The sequence below is a fragment of the Wasmannia auropunctata genome, unplaced genomic scaffold (genome assembly GCF_000956235.1).
Source record: "Wasmannia auropunctata unplaced genomic scaffold, wasmannia.A_1.0 LD336037.1, whole genome shotgun sequence".
In the NCBI taxonomy this organism is placed as follows: domain Eukaryota; kingdom Metazoa; phylum Arthropoda; class Insecta; order Hymenoptera; family Formicidae; genus Wasmannia; species Wasmannia auropunctata.
The window spans coordinates 447,296-468,541 of record NW_012026853.1 but is presented as its reverse complement, the minus strand read 5'-3'; the positions used below and the strand labels follow the sequence as shown (position 1 = coordinate 468,541).

The 21,246-nt window shown below is 33.3% G+C and overlaps 1 protein-coding gene across 1 annotated transcript in view; it reads right to left on the bottom strand.

The window, feature by feature from the left end:
• Positions 1-21,246, bottom strand: part of LOC105452139 (alkaline phosphatase-like) — a 173,050-nt gene that overhangs the window by 135,740 nt on the left and 16,064 nt on the right. The window contains exon 2 of the mRNA XM_011693003.1: positions 14,649-14,896. Within this exon, the coding sequence (XP_011691305.1) occupies positions 14,649-14,896 (248 nt within the window). The remainder of the gene's footprint in view (positions 1-14,648; positions 14,897-21,246) is intronic.

The window sequence follows — 21,246 nt, the reverse complement described above, 5'->3', positions numbered from 1 at the left end:
ATGAATAAAAAGCAGATGCACAATGTTCAATTTTATAAGTGTCGATAGGTACTAAAATTGACACGGATTTTACGTGCCGACTTTCGCTGCAAAATATACACGAGCTGAAGACCGATACCAGATATATATACATATATATATATATATATATATATATATATTTTTAAACAAACTTCTTTTGAGTATGATCAATTTTGGAATAATAAAACAAAGAAGATTTCTCTCGCAGTTTATGAGTTAATACATATATGGTATATATATATGTGTGTGTGTGTGTTAAATACACACGTATATATATATATATATTTATTTATTTATTTATTTAAATACATGTAATTAACCTTTAATCACAACTGCGTACTAAAACGTGATTTCCTTCATTTTACTATTCTAAAATTTATCGTACCCATAGCAAGTTTTCTTACACACGTGTACAAATATCAGTATAATCCTCATTTTTTAGATTATAATTTAGATTATAATTTAGTTGATTTTTATATAAATATTAATTTCTAAAAAGATTTTAGATTTTATTATATCAAAAAGTCTATAAACAAACTGAGAGAATTTAGGATAATTAATATAAATATATGTTAAATTATTGCGGAATACTAACTGCAACTTCTAAAGTTAATTTTTCATCGACTAAGAAAAGAACTTCTGATATGACTATCTTAGTTCAATAAATGATATACATGATTATTGCAATTCAATAAAGGAGAATCACAAAATATATCGAAAACTTTACAATTAATTCATATTACATTCGTTACATAAAATATTTCTAAAAAGTGCGATATACTCTCACAACTTGACGTTGTTTGACAGCTGTAACTTCAGTGACGAAAGTTTAGTTGCTGTAAATTCACAGCTTTCCATCTCGTTGCTTTTCTAAAATAGTTTCTGGCACGTTCTATAAGTCTGTTACGAACTATGATCTACTTTTATTGACGGAAAGTCATCAGTTCGAATGTAAGTTTCAAGGAAACTTTCCCGCTTACTTCATCGTCGTTGACGTTGGCGTTCAAAATGACCGACATGCGTATCGCGAAATCTTATTTATTGTTTTACTTTATTATTTTTCTTACTTCCGCATCTCGCTATTTTATTCTCTATACCTCTATATTCCTATCTTCTCTATTAATATCTTTTCAATTGAATCTCTCCAATCCATTTCATTTGCTGAATTTCCGCGTAATCTCGACGATGAAATAGCTGCAAATTTTGCGGTATTGCGTTATTCGCAGAATCGCATGCGGTAGGGGGTTCGATTCTTCGAAAATCGACCGCATTAGAGGAAATGTCTCACCGACGCGAAACTTTTGTCACTGGAAACGCTCGGATAGTCGGCCAAAGGTTTACAACCACTGACGTTACGATAACACGTGCGTATGCAAATCGCGTCCGATGCTTTAATTGGCAGCAATGCAAGCCGCTAGCGAGTATTACCGGCCCACACAGGATAGAATTGTGTAGTAGGAAAAAGAAGACAACGAAGTTACCGCAGCCCAAACAAAGCTTCGGTTAAATAAAAATATCATTTTGCAACGTGTATCCGATCGCAAACAAATTCCACTGTTTTTCTAGATTTTAACTATTTTTGGCCGAAAGCGTACAAATAAACGAAAATATGAACCGGGCATTTTACTAAACTGAAAACAGACGATTGTACAAAACAGTGTATCGATTAATAAGCGAGAGAAGAGACCCGAGTATCCGTTCGCTCGCATAATAATGTCTCTTTTAATAATGCTGATACTTGTGCGATGCTGCCGTCTGATAAAAACGGCACTTACACCACTAGTCGTCTGATAAAAGTGTACTCATTCCACTTCGTCTGCTTAGTAAGCGGACTATATTAGGATACCCAGGCCCATACTATTAGCAACAAATTGCTTTGTAAATTCACCCTTTCATGGCGTTAAAGACTAATTTTATTAATCTTTTACAATTTTTAATTTTTAATTTTCACTTGTCTATAATAATAATAAGATTCTTAATTTCAGATTGCTAATTCATTCTATCGTCATTTTATAATATTTATATTTTATACAACAAAAAATAATATTCAAATTATTTTTCTATTTGCATTACAACTGCTATATTTGCACAGTCGATCTTAATTATAATCATCTGGTGATATAATACATCATTAGCGCAGAATGCCTCGGTAATGTCACGTTGGAGAATTGCCACAAGACAATGAACTTATGCATAAATTCGGGATGGGAGAAGGGGATGAGATTGTACAATCGTATAATTTATGCAGTGGCTTTGAACTGTTGAATGAATGCTTTAGGATGTCGACAGTAAATACCGTCAAATAATGCTAATGCACTTCAGTTACTTCTACTATTTTGCATTAACGCAAAATAACACAAAGTGATTGCAATAAGGATCGCATAAATAATGACAGTTAAAGGATAATATGATTAAAATAAGTTAATCACACGTATGGAAATGTAATGTATCCGTATTAAATTACTATATCATATTATAAATACTATATTATCACTATATTACAAATCGGATGTAATTTCATTTATTTTATGCGATTGCATGCTTTAACTAGTAATGCAATCTGACATATAGTCGATTGTGATAGTAAGTCTATTGAAACAGAAATTAATTAGCTATACTTATTTTGCTTATAAAATTCCACGTAAAAACTGTACAAAATTGTAAAACTCCAATCTACCCAAGTAACAAGATCATTTTAATTCTCGAATTAAATTTTACTATTTTTTTTTAGTCTGAATTTCCACTGTTTTTCTGAATTAAAAAAAACTTTTTTTAAATGTCGAAAATTAGAATAATAAGGTTTTTTAATTTTCTACGTCCTACAATTATTATGCACGCGTATAATATTTTAATAGTGATATTCTAAAGATTAGAAATAACAATTTTAATATAAAAATATCAAAATGAAGTCATTATTAAAAACAAATAAAAATGCTTAGAAAAATTAGCATTAAAATAGCGCGTTATAAGAATACATTTAATTAATAACATACTTTTTAATAAATAAATTAACTACTATATGCTATGCAAATATAAAGTGTATACATATTTCCTATTTTTCTTTTATTTAATATTAATTATTTTAATATAATGGGTCTTTTAATATAATTGGATATGATATTACGCTTATTAGCGTTTTTGTAGTATTTATGTAATATTTTTAACTTCATGCATAAATTTATATACAGCTTATGAAAAAGAAGTTACGTTGCATTACAAATAATATCTAAATTATGGCAATCTTCTCAAAATAATAAGCTTAATAAATAATCGTCGCGTGTGAAAAACAATTATCAGCGATTAAGTCTACAAAATATCAAATAAAATAATTAATCACCTCATGATTGCACGCCATTGCCCGATGCCTCCCAGGTCTCCTCCTCCTCTTAGATTCCGTGCCCTCGCAAAACACAACACTTGCGCAAACACGATTAATTAAATCACGAACTAATTATCAAAATAGGACGATTACACGGCACTTTACACGTCGTTCTCGAATTAATTAAACGCGACGCGCTGTTTATTACGCGATTGGAGAGTAGTGCGAAAAGAGCACAAGCAAATGAAGTTATCTCTTTCACTCGATATAGAAACAAGCGTTTTATTTTGCAACTAAATAATAATTACAAAAATAATCATAATTTCTTATTCTTTAATCACTGCGATTTCTATTTCAAATAAATACATCTAGCACAAATATCTATACTTCAAGCACAAATAAGTAAATAACTATTACGAATACTTCACGATTTAGAGCCGACACATTTCATTAACTGCAGCTAGCGATTAATAACTTCGTGAGCATGTCAAGTCAACAATTACACATTTACCGGAGATATTTCGCGCGATTTATTTAGCCGAAATAGAAATTAAAGTGATTAAAGAATGGATTAAAGCCATTATCATTTTACCGTAATATTTAGAGTGGTAGGTATTTCTGTGCCAAGGAAAAATAGCAGTATCACGCTTGTACTTTTTTCGCGTTATTCTTCCATCCCATAATAAAGCGTGCGTATTATTAACTTCGAGAGTGACGTGTAAAATGACGTATAACCGTCATATTCTAATAATTAGTATGCACACGATGGTAAATATTTTCGCAAGTGAATGTTATATGTGCAGTGCAATATGGAACTTGAGAGAAGGAGGTCTGGAAAGAGTGACAGTAGAACAGCCATGAAGAGTGAGTAATTTATTATTTATATCTTATTTGGTACTTGCAAAATTCATTAGCAGTAATTACTTCGTTGGTAATTATTATATGCGCGTAATGACTATTTCGTAAAATATTAATTATTTTGAGAGTTGCTATAATTTGAATTTGCTATAACTATATTTTCTAGTTCAATATAGACTTTTTTATACTCTTATTCTGTTGTTGCACGTCGATAAATAACAAATTATCTTTTATTATAAAATTTAAATTAAAATAATAGATTTGTAAAATTTACATTAGATTTATATAACATAATATATGTGTATCAAATGTACGTATCAAAAATTAAGAGTATAAGAACATCAAATAAATGTATAATAAATGTTTTATAAATTTATTAAAATAGCATGGCTAGTAAAATTTAGTATTATAAAATATAATATTTAATTCTAAAATATATGGAATTACAGAATTGTGCATACAAGAAGATATCCACACGTACGTAAAGTTTATAAAATAAAGTTCGTTATACATTATTTATTGTCATATTTTAGAGTTTCATTAGCCAATAAAGTAATAAAACTGTTCGAAAATTATTATTTATGCTCATCTAAAAGAATTAAATATTATATAAATTAAAACAGCAAAATAATACATTTAGCAATTTTTAATATTCATGTTAATTGTGTTAAATATACATATATGTATATTGCAAGCATTAAATTAAAAAATATGAGAAAGTTTCACAGTCACAAAGCATAATCCAATTTTTTAATTAAAAAGCATGTTATTAAAACTATATTTATTTATGTGATATAAGACACCAGTTTTGTCTCCCATTATCTCTTTTTATATTTTCTCATAATCTCATTTTATATCACTTAAAATAAAGTAATCTAATAAACATTTTGTCGTGGAATAGAAGAATTTTTTATGTAGATTATTTCAAAACTATATTTAAAATATATTTTTCAAAAATATTATGTATACTACTTACTCTTAACTAACACATATCGGTTTTATTAAAATATTTAACGTATTGAAATTATTGTACTCACACACACACACACACAAATAATTTAGATATAATATATTATATCTTTCTGTATAAAAAATCTTACTGGGAATCAGTAAGAAATGGTAACAGACATACGTATGTATATATCTAAACACAATTAGATTTGAGTGCGGGAAATTTACACTAATGCGATAAGGCAATAGTGTCTATCTTTGATCACTCGCGATTTGTAATCTTGTCATACCTGTATACAAATTTTTTATTTTAATTAATTTTCAAAGTATTAAAGAACGGTAATTATGGGATATCGCGTACACAATGATACCTTTTTATTTATGATTTACGAAATTTAGCTGGAAGTTTACAATTTCTGTTTATCTGGCTTTACGCTTATTCTAAAATCGCTCGTGCAAAAACATGAAATGCTTAGCAGAGGCTGTGCTGAAATCTTTAGAAGTATGCAAATAGAAAGCAAATCCGTGAAAGTAGCGAAGATCAAATACGAAAATACAAACAGGAGAACTTCAATAAAGGGCACTTTCAAGCAACTTCCCGGAGATGCGATTTTCTGAGCGTAGCCGTGCACAGCCAGAAAGAGATTATGAAGTGCGTACCTCTTAAATCCAATTTCTTCGTAAATAGAGGTCCTCAGTATGCACGCAAAAGAACAAGCGCCAGCATAATAAAGTAAGAACGCAATATTAATTTGAAATGCGTCTTGTCCTTGAGAAAATTAAATGCAATTATTGTTTTTAGTGAATTATATTTTCGCCGCAATATTATGGCGGTGTTATATGTATTATATATAAGTTGAAAAGAGATAGCGTTAATATTTGTTTAAGGCGCTCTCATTAATATCGTATTTCTATGTTTATATTGCTAATGAATATTTGATAAATCTCTGAAATATTTCAATAGCGCATTATGGAAATTTAACGAAAAATTAGTCGAAAATTCTCAAAAATATCGAGGCTACAATTTCCGAATTTTCTGTGGTGTACACACAGTATCTGCGCATAAAAAACCAAAAGGCAAAAATTATTTAAATAATAAAAATCAATATTATGTAAACTGTAAAAATGAATAATAGATGATAAATCAAGTGTGCGCATGTATATTAAGGATGGACACCCCATATTCTTGGCCAATTTTAATCGTTTATAATTTCGAAACTATTGCAATCTCGACATTTTCGTATGGGAATTTTAGGTTTCATTAATCTTTAGAATATGCTGTTAAAATATTGTGCGATAGTTGCGGAACGCTCCGTATAAATCTATCTTAAGCATTACGGGACAACCAGGAATATGCGCGAAACATTCCAGTATGATTCATGAGAGTGATATTGCAATGTTACAGCTATCTGTTATTCTATCTGTTTCAATAGACGTATACTACGCTTGATGTAACGTTCAACTGACACCGACACGGAAATAATAGACAGTTTAAACAATCGTAAAATTGAGTAGACATTGGTAATATACAATTTCGCAAAACATAATTTGACCGTAAAATCATTGTAAACTATCTGTCCGAAAAGTGTGACATAATTAAAATATAAAAGATTTATTTCTTCTGACATATTTAGATTCACGACTCAAACTTTAATTTTTTAATTTCAACTTCATTTTTGCTCCATTCAATTTTAATTTTAGCTTCCGGATAAATTTAAAAAGGATACGAATTTCGGAGCTTGAGTAATAAATATATTATCACGCTTAAATAATACATATTGTTAATATATGTCAAAGAAATACACTGTGAGACAAAGTTTTATTTATTCAGTATATGGCTATACGCGATTAAATATTCATTGAAACAAATAATAAAAATGTTGCTCTCGCGTTTCAGGAAAAAAATTTCCATAATGATTCATTCTATGTGAAATACGAAACGACTTTATATATTTTACGAGCTATACTTAAAAAGTGACTTAACGTTGCATAAAAATATCGTTAACTCGAAGATTTGCATATCCATTAAAAAGAATTGTATTCAGTTCTCCAGGACAATGATAAAAATGTTATGTGAATTATAACGAACGTATGATCTCAAAAATTTATACGATTACAAATTATGAACTATTTTGTGCACACTCATTAAGAAAATAATGCAAAATGTAAATGTTTTCAATAATGTCCTCTACCTTTCGGCGGCTTAGCGAGATATTTAAAATTCGCATTATTGAATTCTTTATTGTTGTCAACGAAATTATACGTCACTACAACATTATTTATATATCTGAACATTCAATGAGCAGATATTCTCGCTGTCAGTGAATTGTTACAAGTTTACATTAGACATCTGTAAATTGCGTTCTACCGCAATTTGATTACATATCGCGTTAAAATGTGATATTGTCGATACGGGCGTAATACGCGTCGATGCATTTCATCTGTTTGAGACGTAAATTCAGAGTTGCCGCATTTAATCGTATTTTCTTCGCGTGAAATATTACAACTAATTTGTTTCGACGAGTCGACGGCGGATTATTATTTCATAACGCGCATTTTAGCCATCAAACTGCGAATTTCTCGTTGGTTCTTGCTACGTGATCGATTTGCAAGTTTCATTAGTTTGTCCCCCGGTTCCTTCATTTGTTTACGATACGTGCCCCGTTCTCGGTCGTCGGAAACGAGTCGTTTGTTACAATGTATTTTCGCTTTTCGGCTGTCCGGGGAGAGATCGCAACCGTTGGATGGAAACATTCCGTGGAATCGCAATATGCACAGAACGTGTTATGCATACACGTAGACAGGAAGAGAAAATCGCGGCGGTGCGCTCCATCGCGTTGGAAGCGTCAACCCGCCAGATTTATCGTGTTTTTACTTATACCGAGATTAACTCCGCATGAATAATATCCCAAAATAGAGACGTATAAATCGAGAAGAGACGTGTGCACCATCAATTATCAAGCTAAGTGTAATTATCAATTATTCGAGTTAAAAGAATATTTTTAGGTTATACCCTCCCTAGACTCTGAACAGAAATTTTTACGTCTGTAAACTATAAGAAAGTCTTAAGACTAAGTAGGGAAAAAGGTCTTATAATATGCGGTAAGTCATTTTCCAGGACCTTTTCAGCTCTTTCTCAAGTTACAAATTTTATTATTCATGAGTCCATTTTTAGCTTAGATACCTAATTTTTAGCAATTTTAACTTTTAATGTTATTTAAGATACACAAAATTATAAAATGCTTCTACATGTATTTCTTATCAAATTATAGAGATTAATAGTCTTTATTAGATTACAGAATTGAGCATTATTGCCAAATAAATAAACCATTAGATTGTTTAATCTATTGCAAAAAGATTATTAAAACTCCAAAGATAATAAACCTAGCATTTCTTTTCCAGATATATATAACACATGTTCCCTCTGTATTTTCATATCACAAACTCAAATTTAATACATTTTCCATTGTTTTAAATAAATTACCCGTACTTCGACATGTACCTCTGCATTAAACGTTTGAAAGAGCTCTTTCCTAAATGTGTTATTCGGAAATGTGTCAGGAGAAAACTTTATGGTAAAGCGATGTAAAATGAAACGCGCGATTGTAAATTTCGCACAATTTGTCCGATATTTAGCGGACCGTGCCTCGATTAAATTGACGCAATTTGCGATGAAAAACGTGTCAGCGGACAGGCTTTTCGAGTGCGGAATTATTTTTATGTTTGCAGACCGGGTGGGGGAGAGGAAGAAGAGCTCACAGAAGCTCGCCATTTCGCTTTGACTCCAGAGCCCGACTCTTTGTATCTCTCCCCGCGGTCACACTCGGTGTTGAAAAAAGAGGATTCAAAAATTTAACAGCGCGAAATATTCAAAGCACGAGGATGCGCAAGAACTTAATCAGCGTGAGTCTGCAAAAATCTGTACAGAATACTTTATGTCGCGGTGTGATACAAGTAATTTACTTGTCCTTACTAATGTTACTTTCCTAAAAATCTCTTTTCACGAGGAAGCATCATTACTATAGTCGTAACCCAGTTTCGTCGTGTCACTTTCTATGCTCATTAGCCTCTGCACTGAGGCGCGTGTGCGCATGTACGACATAAGAAGGATTTATTGTCAAACCGTGTAATTATTCACTAGACATTCGACACGTATCGCTGTCCTACATTCGCAACTTGCTCCTCGCTTATTATACAAACTATTAATAACCACAACAGCCCATACTATCTTGCATATTTAATGGCATTAATAAAGATGTATTATTATAATTACAAAATTTTAATAAAACATTACATTTAATTATGGTTTTCTTCGTTTAATTTCTGATTTCATCGTCTTGATCGTACTATCAAAAGACGCGATTGTGTTTCTGGCGTCAATTAGGTATATTTTAATGATCTACTTTTTTTCAATATCGAATTTTTATGCAAATATCAAGAAAAGAATAATTAGTTTGTTGAAACGGCGTGAAAAATAGACCAAACACTGTAAAACCGTCTTCAAATGTTAATAAAATTTACAATTTATGCGGTAATAAAAAGACTCATAAAGAATTAATTTTACCTATATAATTCATGCTAAAAGTCTAAAAATCATTACGAAGTTCGCAATTTTGTACACAAGTCACACGAGGTGCAATCAAGAAGAATCTCAATTTCAAGTTTGTGTGGAGTAATTATCCAGTCTATTCAAACTATTTACAAAAATATTTTGAAAATAGCAGAATCATGATTCATATTTTGTAAGAGTTTCAAAGATAGCAAATACACGAGTGATCGATGTCGGTTCAATGCGCTAGAATGACTTAGCCATTAGTCATCCGCGGCCTCCCTTCCCCTTGCGTAACCCACAATTAATTATTATCCTGATAAATGTCACATGCTACGTGTTTCGACAATAAATCGTTAGATCGATGATGCGCGACTACCGCCGAGGTGCATACCCAATCGTGCAGGTGTCATGTAATTTGATGATCGGTTAATGCTTAAGGTCGATCGCACACAGCGATAGACATCCAAAAATGAAACGTTAATTTCACGAACAATATATAGTATTTTAATAATACATTACGTTTGAATTTTTCCGAACAATATAGTGTTTTAATAATAACATTATGTTTGAATTTTTCCGTTTGTATTTAACCTAGACAAAATGTGTCGAGAACAACGTCTCAAAAGCTTTCTAGGAAAGCTACGAAAAGGATACATCGCATACAAAAGACAGAAATAAAAAGATTTCATAAGTTTAATATCGTTTCATATTGAATAATAATATACTATACGAATTCATATATTATATGAATGTATATCTTCGAAACATTAAAAAATATATAGCAAAATGGAGTACAAGCTCCTTTTCAATATTATAAATTTAAATTTTATTTAATGTAAGTTCAACAAATTTTGTGGATATCAAAATTATATTTTAAAATTTTACTCGTATCAAAATATATGAAACACACATTAACTCTTTGTGACTAATTTCTCAGTTTATTCTTAGAGCGAATCATTATTAAATGAAACTATATGCTTGCCTGTTTGTAATTGTACCAAAGCTTGCAATTCTAGAATATATATGTGCACATAAATTTATTTCTTGAAACAAAATAGATCCTATATTATGCTGCACAAAATTAGATACGACGGTTGATTGCGAAATTACTTCGAGTCAGGTATGGTTCACTAGAACCCATATTTACATATGCAACCTGCACTTTGTTTTCGTTCAGAGACTGTTGTATACGCTGCCCTGCTTACATCTGCGCGAAAATAAACAAGTCCCCTATCAACACCAGTCTAGTCCTTCAAGAGAGTTCCCAGGGGACTATTCGAGAAACTTTGTTCCCGACCAACAACACTTCCTACGGTACGTCACCGAGGGACAAGAGTGCTAGAGACGGCAGGCGAGAAGAACGAGAAACAATAATATTACTTGACAAAGAACGAGAAAAATTACGAGGTAAAGAAAAGGTTCTACACGTCGTGGGACCGCAAACGCGCTTCAATTCGCAGAGATAATATTTACCCCTCGCCATCGGGAGGGATAATGCAACGGCAAAATCGATATTTGTGCAAATTAGCTTATTGTTAAAGCAATGTAAATTTTGAAAAGAGCGCGAAAGTATAAAAGTTTATGTAACGTCTCGCGGCACTTTGCACCGCGTAAGAAAGTGGAGGGACGACCCAGTTAAATTATAAAAGAAAATTTTTCGGTAAAGTTTGAACGTCATATGTGCGCATCTTACATTCTTTGGAAAGTCCTATAAATTCAAAAGCTTTACTTCGACTTCGACTCGCTCGCTTTCAACTTCGATTCGAAGAGAACGGAAAGCGAGATTGTATCAACCGAGGTAATAAGCAAGTCTGTAATCAATGCAGAGTTAGAGTGTTTAAAATCCTTCGGGACTTTACGGAGAAGTTTCCGCGCTCCGTGGCCTCTCAATGGCTCCGGAATGCGCCACTCTCGGAACGTAAAAGTACCACGGAAGAACCACGCCCGACACGATAGATGGGAAACAGAATGTGTGAGGGGGTAATACGTATACGGCCGCATTTGTGCGCAAACACCGATATCATCCGTGATGGATGTTTGAATCCCTTTACGGAAAACAAGTTTCGACAACGAATCGCTTGTAGCACGTCATGTAATTTCAAGTTTAGAAAGTGCACCTTGATCTTGGATCTGTATTTTTGCGAAACTACGCTACAATCACACACGATCTTTAACAAAAATCTCTTACAATAATCTTTAACAATTACGCGTTAGAATAAATATCAAAAGTATGATTATTTTTTTTCTTATTATTTTTTTCCTTTAAGAAAGTCTTAAAACTTTGGATTTTCATTTAAAATGAAAACTAAAAATAGGCAAAAATTGGTCATAAAAGTCATGAGACTGTTAGCGATGTTTGGCGATAATACCAAAAAGTATATATTTCTGTCTAAATTTGATAATGTTAATTCTCAAACACACATTATTTTTAAAATATTCTACATACTTGGTTCCATGTAAAATTTCGTTTTTTCTAGCACTTGTAATTTATATTTATGTTACAATAACGGATTTTGATTCCCACAACCACGTTAACATCTTTTTACACTTTTTTAGTTGAATAATCTGTAAATGATACGAGATTTAAAGTTGATCTCTTTTAATGAAAACTTCTTAAGAAATGCATTTTAATCTTTGAGGCAGAGCATTTTAATGGATAAATCCTGAATTAAATTCCTGTTAAGGTAAAATTTAGTTGAAATTAAATTATAATAAAAAAGTGGTTTTGTCCTGTATTATCTTATCTTAATAAAAACATTTTATTACAAAAATTTAAATTCTCGAGACTGAATTAACTTAAATAACATTCTACTTTATTATTAAAAATAGCGTAAAATAAATCGTCTTATTTAATTTACATTTAGATATGGTAAATTTAAAGAAATATTTTTAAAACCTCAAAGAAGATTATAAATCCATTTGTAGATTTTTCTTTATAAAAATAAAACAGTAAAACATAATAGCGGGATAGCGTATTACATTTCTGTTGGGTAAAATTTTCAAAAATAAACCGTTTTTCTCTTAATCCTAATCACGATTTTTTAGTACGACAAATGTATCTAGAATAATAAGTACGTTCGACGAATTTGATCCGTGACAATACTTTTTCTTTATCTCCGTTTATTCTTCACTTACGAGATCAAAGGAAGCACCTGAGTGTTTATTCTCAGGCAATTTTCGCTTTGTGAAAGTAATAAATTAGTGTTATGAAAAACGACAGATGGAAAATCTGTTGTAAATCTTCAATTCCGTTATATCGAGGAAGTGCCAATGATAAGTAAATCTTCAAGCAATAGCGGTTTTCTCCATCCCGAAAAATCTTCGCAATATCTTTGCAAAGATATTGCAAAATTCTTTCCAATATCTTTGCTCATCGAGGAAAATCAAAGAAGATACCGCGGACATTAGTTATTTAATTTATTATCTCTTGCGATCGATAGAGATCATGTATGATTAGACATTTTTAATTCATATTACCTAAAGATACGCATTATTATTACATTTATATGATTTATATTCTCATACTTCATATTTTACAATGTTATTTCTTTTTAAACTCACTTCTCGAAATCGAAAGTTAACGAAAAAACCTTCGTACATATTAAGAGATAGGAAAGTAAAACGAAGAGATACGAATTTTAACAAACATATTGACCAAACAAGACTACCACATTTTAAATTAATCACACTAATTAAGTACGAGATGGGGTATTAGTTCGCTTTTGTTTGCAGTGCAAAATGCAGAAGATATCCGCCACAAACAAAAGAAAAACAGACACGCGAGCATTTAACTGTAAGCTTAATTAAAATACGAATAAGCAATCTGTGATTCACGTAGAAGTGTGTGTACACGGGTTTCGATTAAATTTGCATGCAAATATCCTGCCGCCTTAACGAAGTGAATTCATCACATTGGAAATTTTTCTTTCGCGCATATTATAAACGAGCATCAACAATTCTCGAGGTTATTCGTGTCATCAAAAAAAAAACACGCACGATAATTCTCAGTTAATAATCTGCACAAATCGTGTAGGCATGTGTGTCGTATTGACCATAAAAACCGTTTAATTAAGAAAAATATTTTCAAGCAGTAATTTTTTTTTTAATTAGAAACCTTTAAAAATCAAAGTTTAATCTATTCAATGTAAATAAATGACAAAATATCGTTTTTCATTCTATTTTCCGTGTACTTTATCTCAACACAGAATTTTCATTTTATGCATAGTTATCGAACTATTTCATGCGAAAAATTGAATTCTGGAAAATAATATCCGATCCAATTTTTGCCAAAGAAAAATTTAACTTTGCCAAGGAATTTGCCAAGTCAACAGGAGGAACGAGTTATACAATAAGACGGCCAAATATCCGGTCGAGCTGGAGTAATATACTTATTATCGATTATTTACACACGAAATGCTCAAAAAAGGGACACGAACGCGAAATAATAAGAGAGAATATAAGTGTAATAATGCGTAGCTTTAATAAAGAATTAAGAATTTCTATTCATAAATACATGTTCGACTACCGCAATCGTCGAAGATAATCAATTAAAAAAATTAGTGTTTGAATAATTGGAGATTAAATTACCCTTATTGTTAGAATTCAAATAAAATTTGCCCTAAAAACAAAACGTTAGGCTGCTGCGCCTACCGGAAATTTAGGTTTTACCAAGTATACTCTTACAAAATGCCGTTTTTGCTTTGTGTATGTATGTTCGAAGACATTTTTCAATTTCCAATTTACCGCGAACACGGCGCAACACGTAAATCGTCGGTCTTACGTGCGCCAATCTAACGATTTGCGTGCTCCGACCCCCCGGACAGTTTACCGCAACAAATTTGATGCACGTAAAGCAACGGTTTTACGTGTTGTGTTGCCAAGGTAAAAAAAAAACCACACAAAAGAAAAATACGAAAAGCGATTCGTCTGCATTTTCTCGGTACTCACCCGCGCCAACGCCACCGCCGGGAAGCGCTCCCACGCGAGCTGCGTCTCCTCGCCCGGGTTCCCGTGCCGCTGACCCGCGAAGATCCTCGCCGCCGTGAGGGTGCTCATCCCCATGCCGTCGCCGACGAAGAGGACGACGCCGCGCGCCACCCCGGCCGGCGGCGTCGTGCCGCTGACGCTGGTACTCGCTGCCTCCCTGATCCGCATCTCGATCGCCCGCGTCGCCGCTTCATACCAGACCTCCCTCTCTGCGAACAAACAGGCCCGATATATATCACACACGAGGGATGTAATCGGATCGGCGACATCGTCACAATTGTGAAATGAAACATCGCCGTAGGTCATACGTAACAGGATTCGAGTCTCAGAAAGGGCAGGTCAACAGTTTGTATTTACGCACAGAATCATTCTGTTTCCCCGATACGAAAACCGGAATTATATTCAGGATGATGCCGTCGGGTTTCTCTTTTTCTCTTTCTCTCTCGTTCTCATCTCTCTTTTTTCTCTTTTTCTCTTTTTTGCCATACGATATATCTCTTTAATCCTCCAGTACAATTCTTTTTATCGTGCAAAATCATGATAAAGTTATACCGCTGTTGATTTTTCATTTAAGAAAGATTTAGCCTTTCTCGCGAAATGACCGATATTATAATTGTTTAATAAAAATATAAAAATATTAAAAATTCTGTATTGAAATCGCGTATAATATAATGCGATTGTTATAATATAAATTTTATTGTCATTTATTTTATAATTATTATAACATTTACTTCTAATGTAGTTTTCTGTTGTATCTTCTAATACAAAATATTATGCAAAAATTGTTTATAATAAAACTTTAAAAATATCACAAAAGAGAAGAAAGTAAGTATATCCATTTAATATACTAATCATATTTAATGTGTGTTTATTTAAGAATATCCCAATCACTAAAGATACTAATAGAACATTAAAAAAAACAATTCTACTACTTATTTCCTCTTCCATTTATCTAAACAAACAATAAGACAAAAAATGTATAATACCATGGAAAGCTTATGTCTTCTTCAAATGGACTTTTTTTCTTAACCGCTTTTTCGTTCCAATCAACGAAAGCGAGTAAGAACTAAAAGCAAACCCTTGGATCTTAATATCACGCAAATAATCCTAATGGTCCATTTCTCGTCGGAGAAAAAGTTCTATCAAAGAAATGACTAATATATTTTTCAATTTTGCTAATTATATATCAATGTACATTTTACAAGAAAAAAGGAAAATAAATACAACATAAATTAATGTTGAAATAGAGAAAACAATTTAAAAAATTATATTTTTCTAGATCGCCTAACTTATACGAGCTTTAATATCTCTTAATGTACGAATATTTCAGTCAATTAACATAAAAGAAAGTAATACAGAGGGTTGAAGTAATCAACAAGAAATTCTGAGGAACTCTATATTATCCGTTTTACATCGAAAGAGCAAAACGCTATATGCAGCATCTTAAGTAGAGTCGCGTGTCAAGCAAGTTTTAAGGCTAAACGATTTCGTTTGAAGCTCGGCGATGGTATTGCCGGGAGCAATAGGTTTACCGAAAATGGCAGTTTCTCCGAACTGCGGTAAACAAAACCGTTCCCGCGGTTGCGGTTTCTCCGATTCTCATAGCTATTCTCTCTGTTACGACTCGATAATGGATAAGTTGAACTGTTCCAGCATGATCCATATACCAACACGGTTTTCCAACGAATTTTCGAAAATAGTGATCGAGATACGATCGGAGGATATACAGCACGCGTCGCTGAAACAGCTGAAACTCTCTTTCCTCCTACGATCCTAATAACGCAGTAAGTCATACAAGCGAAATCGTTCTCGAGAATATTTTCCAGCTTAGCACGGGCGATTACAGCGTTCACGTCCGTACTTCTTCCCCTGATTCTTTGTGTAATCGTGAGAACGCGCTCGAAGATTCTGAATAAAATTCCTATCTATCTATCCGTTTATCTAACGCTCTACCGAAGAAGCACGAGAAAACAGCCAGCGCGAGCGCGCACTTTTCGTTAAACTAACCCATCCGGAACTTAAACCGGTACACGAAGAAGCAGAAATGTTCCTGCAGCTACTGTTCCAGTTAATTCACGGAAAATTCAAACTGTACGAGACACCGACGGCCCGCGGCGCGAAAATACGCGGGGCGCGCGCCATTCGCAAATATTTTATATGTCGACTCCGCACTTCCGCCGATTCTTGCCGCGTGTCGTTAATCCGCGGCATCGTAAAAGTCTGATGGGTTTTCCGTAAGAAATGATCTCCAGACTCGTGTCGGACGAGAGAAGAGAGCATCGGTTGGTTTTTGACGGGATAGGAAACACACGTAGGCGAAGTGCGAATGCAACATTTCTATGCATTTTAGGCGTGACGAATTCGCGTTTGCATATCTCAGCTGAACGACAGGGTAAAGTAGATTTTAAATTTTTAACTCTATCACAAAGTTTGATTATTAATATTCCGTGACACAAAGGTCATTCTAACGACGAGAGCGTGGTCGTTGACTGTGACCGAGTCAATTAGAGAACAATTGGTAATCAACACAAAGGCAAAAGAATACTCGTTTTCCCGTGCTAATGGGATCATTTTGTAAATTTGACATTTTATTAAATAAAGTTTGTTAATCTACCACACATATCAACCGCAATCATAGAACATTGAATTATTCCTGTAATAACTCGCGATTGTATTTTGCAAATACATCTTGCAAATACGAATCATATACCGAAACACATTTTTAATTAATTAACACAACAGTTGGCAAAGATTATTTAATAATCATACCCACGAGACTTTTAGCTTTAAAATGATAAAAAAGATGCGCATATAATCGTAACAGAATATAAGTAAATAAAACAATTTTATATTTTGAGACACTAAAACATTTTATTTTAATATTAATTAGATAAATCCTGTTAAGCAATTATGAAATAACTAAAAAATTTAGAGATTTAAAGGTTTTATCGCTTAAGCCGACGATTATACAAAATGTAATACTCGTGCAGTCATATTATCAAACGCATAATCCCTCGATGCGTAAATGTATTTCCCCTCGATATCCGGATGTCCGAATATCTACGCAATGACGATATGTAAAATCCTATTTAAATATAATAGCTTTATCGAGCTTTTGTGAGTATTACGTACGCAGCGAGCCGGGTTACGGCTGGCTATAACAGCGGTAACCGAATTATTATCAACACGGTACCACCGCGCACGGAGAGACCGACAAAGTCCCGGCGATGTTCAAGTTTTATATCTCACGGTGGAATCCTTGCTAAGAGGATGTTAAATGGCGACGACCCTTTGCGCAACCGCAAAAACGCCGCAGTAAAATTTCCTAGCTTAAGAATCCACGGCACACAAATGGATTACTCACACTGGTACGCTTATGCGAAATACGATAGTTAAGTGCGTGACTATGATAGTGGAGAAGAGACATTAGCAAGGCGAGATAGCGCTAAAAAAGATCGTTAAAAAATGGAAAAGAGTGGTGAGGAAATGAAAGAAAGAGGATCATCAAAGGACTCCGTCGGGAGTCCTGAACAACTTTGAGAAAAGTGAGCTGCTTATCCCAAGAGAACTTCTTTTACGAATCAGATAAAAGATTTTAATAAAGATTTCAATAACCACACTGGACCGATTTCTAGAAACAAAGATTTTAATACAACTAACAATAAGATATTGAGGGACATATGCACTTTAATATCTACAATAAGAATACAATAAGAATACATTTCTTTTTCGTTCAAATGAAAAGAAATATAATCCAAAAACACTCTTTTTCTGCAATTCTTTTAATACTTCTCGATAATGTGAGAATCTATTTTTTCAATTTTATCAAGGATAAATTTTACTATCATTCCTAAGAAAAATTCAAGAAACTCGGGTTTTTGCGACCATCCATAATGCATAATCAATTTTACGAAGAATGATTTTTCCTTCGGACTGCAACCAACGAAAACATAAAGTAGAACGTTCCTTTTAAAGGGCAAACTTCGCCAGATACTCTTAAAAGCTTCTTTTTTCCGGATCCTCCGTATAGTCTAAATTTTTGTCCTCAAGAAAAATGGACGGCAACTACGATAAAAATTACGAAAACTTCGACGTAGAATAAAGAGTAGGTTGCACCAAGAAGGTTATAGGGCGGGTTTCATTGGCAGTCACAACGTGGGTTCTGTGATCAAACGAAAGTTGTCGCAAGTATATAACGCCTGCTGCTTGCTGCTGCTTTAAACTCCTTTGAAGATTCTGTAAAGACCTAATCATTTACACACGGCTAATTTTAATTGCGTTGACATCCGTGCGAAAATTTCACGATAAAAGCCATTTTACAACGATACGAAATACGTAGCAGTATTAAACATATGGAAAAGGTTGAATCGTAATTTATGCCGCACAGGTATATTTTTCTTAAAAAAAAATTACTAATGTGGAAAAGCTTGAAACTTTCTGCCGTGGTCTGTCGCAGAAACCGCCGCATGTAAATCGTAGTTTCATACATGAAATTTCACGTTCTAAATTTTGTATGTAAATTATGTTATGATAACTTCTAATTCCTGTCCGCACTTAAAATATGTGGGAAAATTATCCTTACAGGAACGAAAATTTGCAAATAAAATCCGAATTTGTATAATTTCTCGAAAGAATTGTGTCGGAAAATAATTTATTTTACGCATATTTTACAAAAATATTTACAATATATATAGTTTCATGCTAAATCACAGTTTTTAAATATTCTATTTAAAAAATATATTATTTGAAAGAAGACCGATAATGTATCGATAATGTACCGATAATGTAATATCACATTTACATTGTATATTCAGTATTTGTTAAATCTGTAAAATCTGATTATTTTTAATTTGTAATTTCAAATATTATAAACTATACGGAAATTTTTTTGTTATCACGTATACGCTATGTAAAACGATCTTTAAATTCAATCGATTCGTTTCGATTGCCTGAAGGCACATATGAATTATGAAAATGTAGATATATATATAGCTGATTGGCCTCATAATTAATATAAGCCGAGAACTGAAATTCCCAGAAGACTTCAAGTTCCACGAGTTTCATTTCAAATAGCTTCTAGCATCCTATTCATCCTGTTGGGAGCAATTTACATATTATCCATGAAAGTAGCATATTGTATAACGTAGCTTTCCTCAACGATTAATTGTGAGTCCGACCGTAATACGTCACAAAGATTCTAATTATCTGAAGCAAAAGCAACAAAAAATATTTTCTTTTAGTGTAACATTTTGTATGAATGAAGTAATTTGCTACACGTATATTTTTGCTTCGATGTATCCAGAGTCAAAAGGGCTTAAGTGAACTTGACGTACCTTTCCTGACTCTGCACCAAATAGTCACGGAAAAAAAACATATATCTCTTGTCCGAAACGATATACTCGTCAAAATTGGTAAAGCGCAGTACCGAGCGATTTCTCTTTTTTGTTTTTTCATTTTCGTTAGACGACTGAAAAATGGAATTGACTGTACGCGATCGTTAAATGGCCGTGCAACAGTTCGTGATATTTTCGTAGATGCACTCGTGAAATCGTAAACGATGATGTCAAAATACAATGCGAGATGCAGCTCGCATTGGTTTTTCATCGATGGAGAACGGATTCTGCGTATCAGCTTCCGTGTATCGGCTGCAATCGCGAACTGCAACTTTAATTTTCCATCGTCGTTATCGCGTATCGCCCGAAACTGAGTTTTGGGACGCGCAACTTAACCGAAAATAACATTATCGCTCCTTTTATGTTTATCGCCGGCGCGCTCAACGTCGTTTTATTTATATAGTCGGGGAAATCACGTTTAACGGAGGTAACACGAGATAAATCGTGCAAGTGCAAGAAAACGATTCTAATAGGAGAGTTCGCGATAGCGTTAAAGAAGCGCGTGCGTTTCAATTCCCGCGAATTCGTAATTAAGAGAAAACTATCGCGGAAGAATTACCGCGATAATAGAGGGTTTTCATATAATATCCCCCGCGCGGTCGAGTTACTGTAATTACCGCTTACTCAGGTCACCGCTCATGATACGAACACAAGGAGAGCTTAACACGCCGGCGGTTAACCAAACGTTGCTGTCGTAGCTCGTATCTATTAATTATTCAGCCGTAACTTCTCATTTGCTGTAGAAATTAACTACAATTCATGCGCATGTATAGGTACAGAGACAAATATGCCTAATGTACGACGATTATTATGCAAGTGGATGCGAACGCAGCGACGAAATACGAAATTCCGATGATTGAATTCGTGGGAACATGGGATAGAAATATTTAAGAATGAATATCCCGCCCGTGCCGGGCGTCTCCAGGGGAATTATATGTCGTATGCGCGATTTCGAATTATGCGGATGTCCTGTGTAGCGACGATAGCACAGGATTCAGGCTTTTCACGTCGAAAATTCGATATAAAAAGTTTGCATCTCTCAGCCAATGGCTACAAATCGCTCGGCGAATAGGGTACGTCAAAGTTCATATTTTCACGTTTTATACATCATACATACACACACACACACACACACACACACACATATATATATATAAGATCGGAAG